Source organism: Antedon mediterranea, chromosome 7 (assembly GCF_964355755.1).
Source record: "Antedon mediterranea chromosome 7, ecAntMedi1.1, whole genome shotgun sequence".
NCBI lineage: Eukaryota > Metazoa > Echinodermata > Crinoidea > Comatulida > Antedonidae > Antedon > Antedon mediterranea.
Window position 1 is genome coordinate 6,947,512 of NC_092676.1, and position 13,686 is coordinate 6,961,197.

The following is a 13,686-nucleotide window of genomic DNA, read 5'->3' on the forward strand; positions in this document are numbered from 1 at the left end:
AGACTATCCCATTCATTCTTATAGCTAGGTAATTCACCCTACAAGATGAGTAGACTATCCCATTCATTCTTTAAAATTAAGATTCATTATGGAACATATTGGACAATCATGTCATATTAGTTAAAATTTAATTAAATTTGATTTATAAAAACATACATGATTTTAATTTCAATAAATATATTTGTGTTTAGGTGGGAGAAATAATACTAAGTATCTACGGATATTAAGTATCATTAGTATTTATAAAATAAAATGTCAAAAACAATGTATCATATTAAAAAAAAATGAGCGATTGACACTTAAAGTGAACAGGGTGCTCTTAGCTAGGCCATGTCAACTACTGTACTACTGTCTAGGGAGATATTTTTTAATACAAAAAAAGCTTTGGTAGGCTTTGATAAAATGTAATCATAGGCCAGCTAAGCGTGTTCCTTTTCTAAAAAGGCCGGTGCTTATCTAGCAATACAGTAAGATAGTACACATGGGACAAATTCTCTACTGAAAATCGGCATGGTTTATTATAATTTGGTTTGTCTGTGGGAAAATTTAATACATTACGATTCAGTGCACAAATTCTTGAGTAATAATATAAAGCAATCTTTTAAAAACATAATTATTATTAATAAATTTACATGATTTTTATATAATTTCGGGAGTTGTCATCATCAGAATAGGTTTTTAAAACATTGAATATTTACAACCTGACCAAATATGGTCTGTTTTTTTAGTTTAAATATAATTTACGCTCACTCATGTGAAGCAATTCAATTTGATTTAGTACTTTATGGGAAATGTCACGAACACAGATTTATCTGTTAACATTAAATAATGTTCTGAAACATCCTTCACAGTGTATACCGTAAATACACTGACAACTTACATGCAAACCAATTAAAAATAATACTTCAAATGTTCTTTAGTATGTTTATATACTCATCAACAACATATCCGTTGTCTTTGTGGTGGCTCTTCTAGTCGCAAAGTTTCTCTCGGAGTTGAGAAACCACCTTTAATGCCATCCCATCCTTCGTGCATCTCCACTTCTCCTTCTTGAAGTTTCACGTAAATTTCTTTAGCCATCACCGAAAACGCAGCCTCTACGTTAATACATGCTTTCGCGGATGTTTCTATATACTTCATTCCGTAAGCTTTCGCAAACTTCTCGCCTTCTTCCGCAGCTACTTGTCGTAATTCTTTTAAATCACTTTTGTGACCGATTATCATGTACACAACGCTTCTTGGGTAAATTACATTTTCTTGAGCCTCTAGGAACCATTCCTGTAGATGCTCGAAACTTTTACGATTTGAAATGTCAAAAACGAGCAATACTCCTACAGAATTGCGATAGTAGGACGTTGTTATAGATCTGAAGTTTAAACAAATTTAACATAGGCCTAGTATTATTTTAATAATTTTCATCACTGACTTCTTTTTATAATATTGTATTACTAATAGTGTTTTTAAATATTGTTTGGTAAAAACACATACTATTATTTACTATTATAATAAAATATTGATCAAATAATTTATATTAAATACACATACGACCAACTACAGTAAACTAATATAAATAATAATATTAATAACATTCTGCCCTGAAAATATTAATTGAATCAAAATTAATCGTGGAAAGTGTAGTGTAGGTCCTACTAGCCTACTATTTTCTTACTGACTCACTCATATAGGTCTATGTATGTAGATATTGTTTATAAAATACTGTACCGTACAATAATATTATTATTAACAAAGAATCAGTAATTTTTAGGCCTAAATAAAAGTGACAGTATTAAAAAATAGAAATATTCTGAAGTTATTTTACCTAAAACGTTCTTGACCTGCTGTATCCCATAGCTGCAGTTTAACTCGTCTACCTGGTGCAACTTCTATAAGTCTTGCATAAAAATCTACACCTACAGTAGGGTCTGAAGTTTCTACAAATTTACCATCACAAAATCGTCGCAACAAACACGATTTTCCTACCGTTGAATCCCCAACCAAAATCATTCGAAATTGGTACTCCCATATAACTTCTGGTGGCAACCCTGCCAATTGATCCCCACTCATATCGTTCATTTTTATATTATTCTTTTAAACGTATAAGTACAAACCGTAATTAGCACACTAATTATTAGTTAATCAGTTATTTGTTTTGGACATTCAATAAAAAGGTGTTTTCCTTCATTTTCTTTCGTTATAAACATGAACTTTGACCCACCACAAGAAGACTTTTAAATTGTAAAATACGTTTTTGACCTGTGCACTGAAACGCTCAATTAACTAGAGATGTTTGTGTATTTGAACTTGTTATTTTTATCACCATAAAGTAACTATAAAATTATCATATAGATAAGTTTAATTGCTATAAATATAACCAAAATTATTCTAAATATGACAAAGTAAAACATAGAAAACCGGCTTATGATAACCATTTTGTGAACCGCATTGACATGACTTTTCCATAAAGTAGCACCCACAGTAACTTATCATTTACGAGTTCGTTGATTGGATGAAATGTGTAACATTCTGGCTGGCTGCCCAATTAAAGGTATTGTTTTATCTTTTTTCTGTTTACACGAGGTCGCCTTATTTAAAGTACTTTTTTAGAATCAGATAGGTAAACATGTGCGTTGTGCGTGGTATATGGATTTTGGAAGGAAAATCGGACACGAAAATTCATGTATATCCTGAAGTTTAAAGTGCAGATAATTTATACATATAATGAACATTTTAACTTATACGTTTTAGACATTGAAAAATAATAAATTGTTTGTTGTAGGCCTAGTTGAAAAATAGAAAACGGTTCTCCTGCTGGGCCAGGCACTCATCATTATTAAAAGGCAAAACACAGGCACGCCGTGATCATTACGTTCGGCTTGCTTAGCACATGCCACACCACCAGCTGTTGTTGTATCTACAGTATAAGGCACAAATCGATTTTAGATGAGAACAATAGAGCCTACAATTTTATTAAGGTGGTGTAGATCATAATTCATTTAAAATGAGTTGCCAACCTGGTCCTGGTTGTGAACAATTTTGTTCAAAATTACGGAAAGTTTTTAACAGGTAGGGCCTAATTTCTTTATAATATTTTTTAATTGAATCCAAATAAGTATTAATTACAAATACAATTTTGAATTTAGATATTAATTATTATTAAGATGTATTATCCCCCTGAAAAAATAATTGTTAAATATGTTTTTATTGTTGAATAATATTAATATGCCATCTTAATGTCACAATTATTTATCCACTTTGTCTTTGACCAAACATTTGATCAATAAAAAATACCTGAAAAAGCAAAATATAGTCAAACTGGCTGCCAGCCAATGGATTTATTTTGTTTGTTTTTTTCCATACAAAGGTGATTAACTTAATTAAGACTGCAAAATACCCATGTATTCAAAGTCTGATTTTATTATTCTTTATGTTTTTGAGGACAATATACATCGTTAATTATTTTAATATTAATAAATACGCTGTGGCTAAAGATACGGTACCGTATTCTAACTTCTGTTTACTAAAGGTACGGTAAAATTGCATTACGTCATAATCAGCCAATGGGATTCTGGTACGTGTGTGACGTCATCATATAAGGATTTTTTTTTCATATCGCGTCTGTTGTATGTAGAGAATTCCTGTCGGCGGCGCCAGGCTGCATGGATGTGTGTGCGCTGATGAGGGTTTTATTTTTATTCCAAATGGCCTTTAGGCCTATATTTTTTATTAAACTTTGTTTACAATGGTGACCATAAACAACAAGCAAATGCGGACAATAAAGGGGCCCTCAAATACTATGATTTTTAGACAGTAGCCCCAGTGCTGAGTCAATCATCAGCGCACACATGCAGCTGACCCCAGCCTGGCATCGCTTTCCCTACACACAAACAAACTGAGGTTATAGTACGTAGTAAGTAGGCCTAGGCCTCTTTTGAAACGGTTTTCTCTGTATTCTAGAATTAAAATCAACATGTTTTCGCTTTTCAATAATAATAACAGACGTAGGCTACATTTAGTTTTTGTCACACACGACGGCGATAATAGCGATACATGAAGCATAAAGAAAATGCGGTTGATACTGTTTTCGCGATATGAAAAAAAATTCCAAAGTCCTTATACGATGACGTCACACACGTACCAGCACCCCATTGGCTGGTTATGACGTAATGCAATTTTACCGTACCTTTAGTAAACAGAAGTTAGAATACGGTACCGTATCTTTAGCCACGGCGTAATAAATATTAATTTATTGAATTCAATTGTTTTAAAATGTCAATGAATAATCACTAACACCTGAAATTGTGTATACAATAAACACAGTAATAATTTAGACTTTCTTTTTAACCACAGAGATTTTATAAAGTTGTTGATAGGAGGTCAAATTTTATCTTTACTGATTTGCGGAACGGGTGTAACGAGCCAACTGTTGAATTCTGAACATGGAATAAATGCTCCAACAACTCAAAGTTTTCTCAACTATTTGCTACTCACTATTGTGTATTGCACCCAGCTTTGTTTTAGATCAGACAATAATAATTTTTATCATATATGTCGTAATCGCGGTTGGAAATATTTGCTTGTGGCGTTAATCGATGTTGAAGCTAATTACATGGTTGTAAAAGCATATCAATACACAACACTGACCAGTGTACAGGTAATTGGTGTTGGCTAGTATTAGTAATAATGTATATAAAAGGTTTGATGATGGGTACTAGTTCATGTTGGTGCAGTATCTACTCCTGAAACATTGGGCTTTAATCAAATGCTACAGTACATAGCCATCAACTTACGAGTTAAGAGATTGTTTACTATTTATAGGCATCAATGAATGTTCACCCCTTATTAAATGAGGTTACTAGGTTCTCCCCCCACCCTATACCCCCAATATCTTAGATGATTTTGTGCTATGGAAAGCCATTTTGCAGTATAAAATTTATTTAAAAATCGTAACTCCTGAAGGGATAAACAAATTAACTGTAAAATGTTCAACAAAAGATTGGCCTGCATCACTGTATGATTAATTTTTTCACCCCCTAAAATCCATCGAAAAAAAAGCACTACAGTGTATAATCATAATCACCATGACAAATGTGGGCCTATATACTGTGGTGATCAAAAGACTTTCAATCATACACTACAGGGAATTAGGCCAATCTTTTATGAACATTTTATGATCTTTAAATTAACATGGTGCCCTGAAATCCACTGAAAACGCTATGTTATTTTTGTTTTTTTTACATTCGGCTGGTGTGCAAGATGGCTTTCATAGCACGAAAATCGTCTATTCTCATGGTTTAACAATATTTATTCTTCATTTAGCTTTTAGATTGCATCTCAATACCTGCTGTTTTATTGCTGTCGTATGTTATTTTAAAGACCAAGTTTTTTGCCAACCACATCATAGGCATAATTGTATGCTTGATTGGAGTTCCGCTTATGGTCTGGGCTGACCTCAAAACTGGACGTTCACATACTAATGGTCAGTTACTTTTTTATCTTGATCAAAATATTTTAAAAATTATTATTTAAAAAGGTTGACAAAAGAGATAACCATTGTAATGAGTCACAAGTATATGTTTTATTATATACATACGGGTAATTACATGACAGTTTTGTTACCTCTGCCTAGGAGAGGTAATATTTTTGTCTGAAATATTTAGCTGTGTGCACGAATACAGTAAGTATGTTCTGTTAAGTTTGCTGGATAATGTAAAAAAATACAGATCTTTAGCATATAACATTAAATTAATTAAATTGATATTGAAACGATTTTTTTTTACTCCTGGCTGAGGTTGCAACTCTCCTGACTTACTCTTGTTTAGATTATAATTTTATTTCCCACTTTCGTGTTTGGCTCTTGGGTCGTACAGTAGTTCCCCCAGTCTATGAGATAAAATAACTCCTGGCATGGGATTATGACATTTACACGTTTCTTAAATTGTTATGTAGGGTCTGATAAGTTACTTGGTGATATGCTATGCATTGTGGGTGCATCGTTGTATGGTGTATCAAACGTGGCCGAAGAGTATGCTGTGCGGTTTTACTCACGGACAGAATTTCTTGGGCTTATTGGTTTATTTGGAAGTTTCATCTGTGGCATTCAACTGTAAGTTAAAAATAGAAATTAAGAAAGGACTCTCTTTCTGAGAGTGTACCTTTTTTTTATATTTTTTATTTAAACCTTATTAAATAGACGGGAACCCTAAACAGCGTATGCTGACCATCAAGGGGCCCTCAAGATGAGTCTGTGCCTATGTATATTTTAGTGCACCAGGGTAACCCCCTATTCGTCTCGCAAGATGTACTAGGTTCTTTAAAGTGCACATAGGCTGGATGTGTACACTGGTCATACGGTTTATAGTCCTTATCCGTGAAGACTTCTTCTACCACCAGAGCCGTAGAGCGAGTGAGGCTCGAACCTTTGCCGATGTTATGGCTATGTAATTACAGTTTCACTGTCTTACCCACTTGCTCTCCCACAGCTCAGAAAATTAACACAAAACAATTAAACCTGTTAATTTTGTTTTTCTGACAAGCCCTCTCTAAGTATTAATAATTAATATGTAATAATGCTGAATCTGAAACAATGATTGGTACTGTAATTGGAGGGACATGTTGAGATAGCTAAACAAAACCTCCTTTCAGGTTACTAAAGCACTGTTATGTTTTATATTCTGTTTTATCACCTGCCTGTAATTTTTTTATAGGTTACTGTAAGCGAGTAAGGCTCCAACCCTTGCCAATGTTATGGCTAGGTATTAGGGTTCCACTATCTTAACCGCTTGGCCACTCACTCGCTCACCAACAGCTCGGAAAACCATTACACCTTAATTGTCTTTTTGTGACAAGCCTTATCTAGTATTAATAATTAATATGTAATAATGCTGAATCTGAAACAATGATTGGTACTCTAATTGGAGGGACATGTTGAGATAGCTAAACATAACCTCCTTTCATGTTACTAAAGCATTGTTATGTTTTATATTCTGTTTATCACCTGACTGTAATTTATTATAGCTTCTAAATATTTACAATCCCATACAGTAGCATGTGATTGTCAATTGACATTAATGTTGCAATAAAGTTAACTGATGATCACATGATGATAAATAAACAACTTTTAATCATTTTTTCACTTCAAAATTGTAATCGCATTTTACAACCATTAAGTTTTATGCAATAATGTTTATTCTATATGTTATATATATTTTTTGTTCATACAGTACTAATAATATTTAAGAAGAATTTCTATTGTTATTTACCTCCGCCAAGGAGGTATGTAATCGATCGCGTGTGTTTGTTTGTCTGTCTGTTTGTTTGTTAGCAGGATTCTTCAAAAAGTAATTAACCTGTACAATATTTCGACTAAAATGAATATACAGATAGATATGTGGTCAAGGACCATTCCATTAAATTTTGGGACCATGGTCCCAATTCTGGACCACTTTTTAATACACTTTTCAGACCTGCTAGTGTTAAAAGATAGGACAGAATTTTTCAAAAGCCGGCGAGCAGTCTTAATTTAAAGTAACAAGTAAACTGAAATTGCATTTTTTCAAGAACTACTTGTCCAAAAAACTTCATTTTTGTACAGGAGGCAAGAGTTATAATTTGTGATTTGTAATTTTAAAACATAAGTTGATTTAATATACAGGTTTTTGGATGCGAATAGTTTAAAAAACCTGATTCTTTTCAAATTCACTCGTTTGATTTTCGCGTTGCTGTTCTATTGTTAGTCAACTAAAGCTATTGTTAATTGAAAGGCTTGTTACATAACCATTACACCAAACTCGCATACACATGCTTGTAGTGAAAATAGCCTAAATCACAAACAGCATTAAGAAACGCACAAATATATATATATATATATATATATTTTCCTGGAGAAATCTTATGTAGGAGAATTTTACAGTAGGCGGAGGTATCCACTCTCGGAGTGGCTTTCTAGTTGTATGATGATAATAGACAAATATAACATTTCAGAGTATTTAGTAAATAAGATATTCTACTGTACTTGCAAAAAATAGCATTAATTGAATTTAACTTTTTATCTTTCCAGAATTATTTTAGAACGTGAAGAGTTAATGACATTTGCATGGAATTGGCAAGCTATTTTACTACTGCTTGGTTTTGCAATATGCCTTTTCAGTTTATATTCCTTGATGCCAACCGTAATCAGACTTAGCAGCGCCATGGCCGTTAACTTGTCATTACTAACGGCAGATATTTATGGTCTTCTGATTGGTCTATTTGTTTTTCATTATCATGTAAGTTGTTGTTTACGATGAGAGGTAAATTTAGGTGAACGAACTCTGTTTGAAAATCTTGTATGTAAAGCCTTATCTACAGTATCAAACTTTATGTGACAACAAAATGTAATGTGACCATATATGGACATAATGATGTCATATCACTACCATGTTTGGGCATATCACTATCACATTTGGGCAAATCACACACAAACTAATTTGATAGTGTAGACAGAGCTTTAGGCAAAAAGTTAACTGATGATTATCAGATAAAAGTTCTTGAAATATGTCCTCCTGACGTCGCATGGCCACCACAAATTATGTGACGCATGTACAATTTCACTGTCTGTGTCGGCAATTGTGAGCAGCAATGGCTAAACACTTAGCTCAGAAATCAAAAGGATAATTAAATTGAAGTTAATTAGAAAAAAAATGAGAAGTTGTTTAGGCAATTGCAGACATTGGTGCCCAAATGGAAACCTAATTTTTGGAAATTTTGCGAGGTCTGCAAGTACATAATAATAAAGTACATAAATAAGTAAGTAAATAAAAATACATAATGAAATACATAATACTAATAACTTTTCTTTCTTCTCCAGTTTTCGTTTTTGTATTTCTTCTCGTTTGTGACAATCGTCTGCGGAATCATCGTGTACAGTATGAGGAAAACTGAAGTTGCTGTGCCGCCAACTAATTATCGCGAGTTCAGTAATGAAGACGACAACGATGCGGATGTTACCGGTGATACTGACGATGTAGACGCTATCCACCAGTCAGCAAGGAAGTGCTTAAACGGCGATCAAACTGTTGAAAATCCATAATTTGGAAAAAAAAAAGTTTAAAATGTGAAGCAGTAGTTTAAATTACAGCTGAAGCCATATTTGAGATACCCCAATTCAGTCGACACCCCTGTGGAACATATAAGGGGCAATGCTTTTTGAGGACACACTCTGTTTGGTCCAGAAGGTGTCCCCTTAATAGAGATTCTACTATACAATGTAATCCACACTCATAGAGGACTTGTCTGGAATAGACGATATGATAATTACTCATTAGTTGGTTTGGATGCTACCTCCGTTTCTTGTTTTTAATGAGAACACCTTCTTTCAAGGAGAAACTTTGCTGGGTCTTCTTAAGGTGTCCTCTTAGTGGAAGTTCTACTATACAATGTAATCTAAAATCATAGAATACTTGTCTAAAACAGACGAAAGGATAATAACTCATTACCTGTGGGTTGGATCCTATCTCCTGTTTCTTGTTTTTAATGAGAACACCTTCTTTTAAGGAGAAACTTTGCTGGGTCTCGAAGGTGTCCCCTTAATAGAGTCTCTAATATAGAATGTAATCTAAAAGCATAGAGGACTTGTCTCGAATAGATATGATAATAACTTATTACCTGTGGGTTGGATCCTATCTCCTGTTTCTTGAGTTAATGAGAACACCCTCTTTTAATGAGAACTTTGCTGGGTCTTAAAGGTGTCCCCTTAATAGAGGTTCTACTGTGCCATGGTTTAGTTTGCATAGAGATTCGCCATAAAATGAACAAAGTTTAGATTAAATTACTGTATATATATTTTATTTTCTGTTAAAGATGTATTGTCCCACAAAAACATGAAAAATGAAGAATCATAAAAAAGACAAAACAAACAGTAAATTCATCCAAAAACCCATTGACTTTTGAATAAATGAATTTGACTATTTGTTGATTTAAATTACAGTTTTTTAAATAATTGAATAGTTAAATAATTTTTTTTGGATCCAGTTTTTGGTCAAAATGAACTATTATGTGACTTTAAAATGACATTATTTAACAAAAGCATTAAAAAAAGTTGTTTTTGTCAGGGAGACAATAATATCTTTAATAAAAAATAATACAGGAATGTATTTGTTACATAAAGTATGCATACATACATTTTCTCATTTAGTCTAGGTTTTTAGATACCAAATCATTGTGGTTATCATGATCTGAATTTAGTCCTAGAAAAGGATATTCTCAAAGAATTTTTTTTTTAATCAAAATTTAATTTTACAATACACACTCACAGAAACAAATTAAAGCTATTTTTGTATTGTTAAATTGACAATTAAATGTATACAGCTAGCTAAGTACTTAATACAGTGAGATGTCTTTACCAAGAAGGACGTTTTGTGAGCTTTTTCTACATTTTGCATTGCAAACATGTTGGCAAAGGTGCAAGTCATGTTCACCCGATTTTGTCATTGTGTGTTTTTAGGATAAAAAAGAAAAAACAAATGTGTAAAAAAAAAGATATTGCCTTTTACGACGCATTCAGTTTATTTTAAAATTAGCACCAACTTGAAAAGTATTTATTTTCACATTGTTTAATGTATAAAATAGATGTTATAAATTTTGAATAGTTAGTAGTCTTATTAGATAAGAAAAACTGCAATACAGTTGCCTTGCTCGGGAAAAGTAATGTTGCTAAAAGTAACTTTACATTTCTATTTAAGACAAATTATTTTAATGGTTGTTGATCTTAAATTATTATGGGTAGTTTTGGAGGAAGAAATCAAAATTTTAAAACTAAAATTGAGCAGTGGAATTATCAGAACAATCTATCAACTATTTCTGGGGAAGCTGTACCGTACTCAACTATGTCCATCTCTTGCTCCCCACCCACCTTTTTTTTTGTTGGAGAAAAGAACAAATTTGTTTATTTATTTATGATGAGTGTGGTCATCCAGCTAAACTGATCATTTATGGACCCTCAGAACAATACTGTTATTTATGATTAAGCCTGTCAAAAGAAGACAATGGGTTTTATATATGAACTTTTTTTTCTTGACTGCTACAAATAATGTATCTTTAAAATTGATTTTTTGAAATTGGAAATAAAGAGAAGATTATTGGTGTAAAATAAATGTGTTGGAAATATATTAAACATAATTATGTTGATCGGTCACTTATGTTTGATTCATCCAGCACAAGTTAAGTACAGTATTGACTTCGAGTCGCGTCTGTTGGCATGGCAAAATGAGTTAACCAATCGGATCTCTTATATCCGAGTAACTATACCCACAATTCATTGCTGTAGGTGGAAACGTCGAAAAAAACATTCGTCTTCGCCCCGAAAACTAAATCGAAAAGATTTTAGTATTTATTATCCATAAAAAACTATTCATTCAATTTAGTAATGGATGATTTTCAGTCCCCAGAAGAGGTAGGTTTGTTTGGTTCGTTTGCCGATTCTGAACAAACGTAGTTAAGCAAGATAGGCTGACCTAAAAGGCTAGGCCAACCAGCAGCAGGCAGGCAATTTTCTGAATGTTGATGCACTGGCGCTTGTTGGTGATATCGGTAACCAAGTACGGTCGCCATAGCCTAGGCCTAGTTATTTATGTCAAATGCTGCTCGGCATTTGGATGTTCATTTAATGGCAATTGTACTTTAAATACATAAGGCACAATTAAGCTAGGGTGTAGCCTAGTTAAGTTAGGCCTAATATAATTGTAATAATGGTAATTTTAAAATTAATACAGTATCTACTAGCCTCTATCTATAGGCCCCTAGGCCTATTATATATAAATTTACGTAAGGGCATTAAATACAATTTGTTTTTCAATAAATTGCCAGCATTTTATTTTTATTATTTTTAAATTGTAACATTTTGTTGTTGTTTAAAAGACTGCTTTTGTGGTGGATGAAGTGAGCAACATCATCAAAGAAGCTGTTGAAGGTACAATTGGAGGAAATGCCTATCAACATAACAAAATTAACCAATGGACGTCGAACGTAGTGGAACAATGTCTCAACCAATTGACTAAATTAGGGAAACCCTTTAAATATATAGGTAATTCAAATGTATCAAACATTTATTTCATCAAATGTCATACAAATAATACAGAGCATAAAATGAGGACCAACCTAAAAGTAAACTTGTCTCAGTTGACCCTTTAACATGGTTACAGAAAAAGTTGAATTGGTCAATATGGCGCTGTAGATGATGACTATTTAAAAATATGTAAATATTAATGAACTTTAACTTAACTGAAAACAATAATTATTATGTAATGTATTGCAGCTTAAACATTGTAAATTGATGTTTTTAAATTTGATGTGCTTTCTTTTACATTGTAATTTTTGAATTGGATAAATAAACCTAGGCCCATGCTTTTTTTTAATTAATACTGTATAAACATTGGTTTTTTTTCAGTGTCTGCTGTCATAATGCAAAAGAATGGAGCTGGTCTACACACAGCAAGTTCATGTTTTTGGGATAACACAACAGATGGTAGTTGTACTGTGAGATGGGAAAATAAAACAATGTACTGTATTGTTAGTATCTTTGGATTAGCGATATAAAAAAATAATGCGATTTGATGTACATAATATGAGTTCAGTTTATAAAATGGATGTATCAATAAAACGAATTCATTGTTTATAATGTATATTGTATTATCCTTCCAATTTAAATGTGCATATACACTGGAATATTTTATTAATTTAAGCTCAACCTTGTTTAATATATACTTTACATTTAAACAATAGATATCTTATAATCCGTTAATAATATAATATTAATGCCCATATGCCAATCTTCCCTATGGTTGAACTGTATTGATGATGTCAATTATTTTTTCAATATATTATTTGAACGGTTACTAAACTTATCCAAAGTTAGTTACAGTAGAGAACGTCTTTGGGAGGGAACAACCCCTTTATAGGCGTGGCTCCTGAACAGTGATTAGCCATTGGTGTTAAAACAATATATAGATTCTTGTTCATTTCACGCCCTTCAGGGTGTATTATATGATAAGAGTACTACTGTATTAAAATCTCTCTAAATGCAACAAAAATGATTTCAGATAATAAATAATATAATAGAAAGGGTGATTAGTTTTAAGTATTTTTTATTTATGATTTAAATATAAATTTCAATCATTCAATCAATTTATAAACATTTATGAGAAATGCCAATGTGATGTTATTAAAAAAAAAAAGATTTTTTATAATTAATTTAATCCGTTTTTGATGTACAATTTGCCAGATACTTTTATCTACATTTAGTCAGTTCCCCACCAACATGAATAACTATGTAAAATTCATGGCTTAAATTAAATGAAAGTTAGGGACAAGCGCATGCCTTCAGAATCAAAATGAAGTGTGTATTTAGCATGTTGTGTGAATTGTGTACATTAAAAATTACTATTTAGTAAGTATAATTAATAATACTCAAGTGTGTTTTATTGTAGTTCTACAGTACAGCCATGGAGCTATAAAATTAGATAGCTCCATCGGGTACAACCCCTATAACACTCTGTCCACACTATCACACTTAATGTGACAACAAATGTGATGTGCCCATATATATGGACATAATGTCATACCAATACCATTTGGGCATATCACTATCATATTTAAGCACATCACATTTAGTTTGGTAGTGCAGACAGAGCTTAAGTTAAGAGAACACCTTTG

General features: G+C 32.4%; 3 protein-coding genes across 3 annotated transcripts; 2 read left to right on the forward strand and 1 right to left on the reverse strand.

The window, feature by feature from the left end:
* Positions 1-593: 593 nt before the first annotated feature.
* On the reverse strand, positions 594-2,165 carry LOC140054212 (ras-related protein Rab-39B-like). The gene is made up of 2 exons (XM_072099122.1): positions 1,820-2,165; positions 594-1,366 (listed from the first exon to the last, which is right to left on the reverse strand). The coding sequence occupies exons 1-2, from the start codon at positions 2,071-2,073 to the stop codon at positions 937-939; spliced, it is 684 nt and encodes a 227-aa protein (XP_071955223.1). The 5' UTR covers positions 2,074-2,165; the 3' UTR covers positions 594-936.
* Positions 2,166-2,998: 833 nt separating this feature from the next.
* Positions 2,999-9,176, forward strand: LOC140055007 (solute carrier family 35 member F1-like). The gene is made up of 6 exons (XM_072100156.1): positions 2,999-3,063; positions 4,348-4,651; positions 5,317-5,476; positions 5,947-6,103; positions 8,057-8,264; positions 8,846-9,176. Exons 1-6 carry the CDS (start codon positions 2,999-3,001, stop codon positions 9,065-9,067), a joined length of 1,116 nt encoding a protein of 371 aa, XP_071956257.1. The 3' UTR covers positions 9,068-9,176.
* Positions 9,177-11,304: 2,128 nt separating this feature from the next.
* LOC140054421 (dynein light chain Tctex-type 1) lies at positions 11,305-13,437 on the forward strand. The gene is made up of 3 exons (XM_072099400.1): positions 11,305-11,428; positions 11,893-12,058; positions 12,422-13,437. Exons 1-3 carry the CDS (start codon positions 11,402-11,404, stop codon positions 12,568-12,570), a joined length of 342 nt encoding a protein of 113 aa, XP_071955501.1. The 5' UTR covers positions 11,305-11,401; the 3' UTR covers positions 12,571-13,437.
* Positions 13,438-13,686: the final 249 nt, after the last annotated feature.

Coding starts and splice junctions, on each gene's coding strand:
- LOC140054212 (XM_072099122.1), bottom strand. CDS start 2,073: ATGAACGATATGAGTGGGGATCAATTGGCAGGGTTGCCACCAGAAGTT. Junction 1,367..1,819: donor GCAGGTCAAGAACGTTTTAG/GTAAAATAACTT, acceptor TTTAAACTTCAG/ATCTATAACAACGTCCTACT.
- LOC140055007 (XM_072100156.1), top strand. CDS start 2,999: ATGAGTTGCCAACCTGGTCCTGGTTGTGAACAATTTTGTTCAAAATTA. Junction 3,064..4,347: donor TTACGGAAAGTTTTTAACAG/GTAGGGCCTAAT, acceptor TTTTAACCACAG/AGATTTTATAAAGTTGTTGA. Junction 4,652..5,316: donor CAACACTGACCAGTGTACAG/GTAATTGGTGTT, acceptor TTCTTCATTTAG/CTTTTAGATTGCATCTCAAT.
- LOC140054421 (XM_072099400.1), top strand. CDS start 11,402: ATGGATGATTTTCAGTCCCCAGAAGAG. Junction 11,429..11,892: donor ATTTTCAGTCCCCAGAAGAG/GTAGGTTTGTTT, acceptor GTTGTTTAAAAG/ACTGCTTTTGTGGTGGATGA. Junction 12,059..12,421: donor GAAACCCTTTAAATATATAG/GTAATTCAAATG, acceptor GTTTTTTTTCAG/TGTCTGCTGTCATAATGCAA.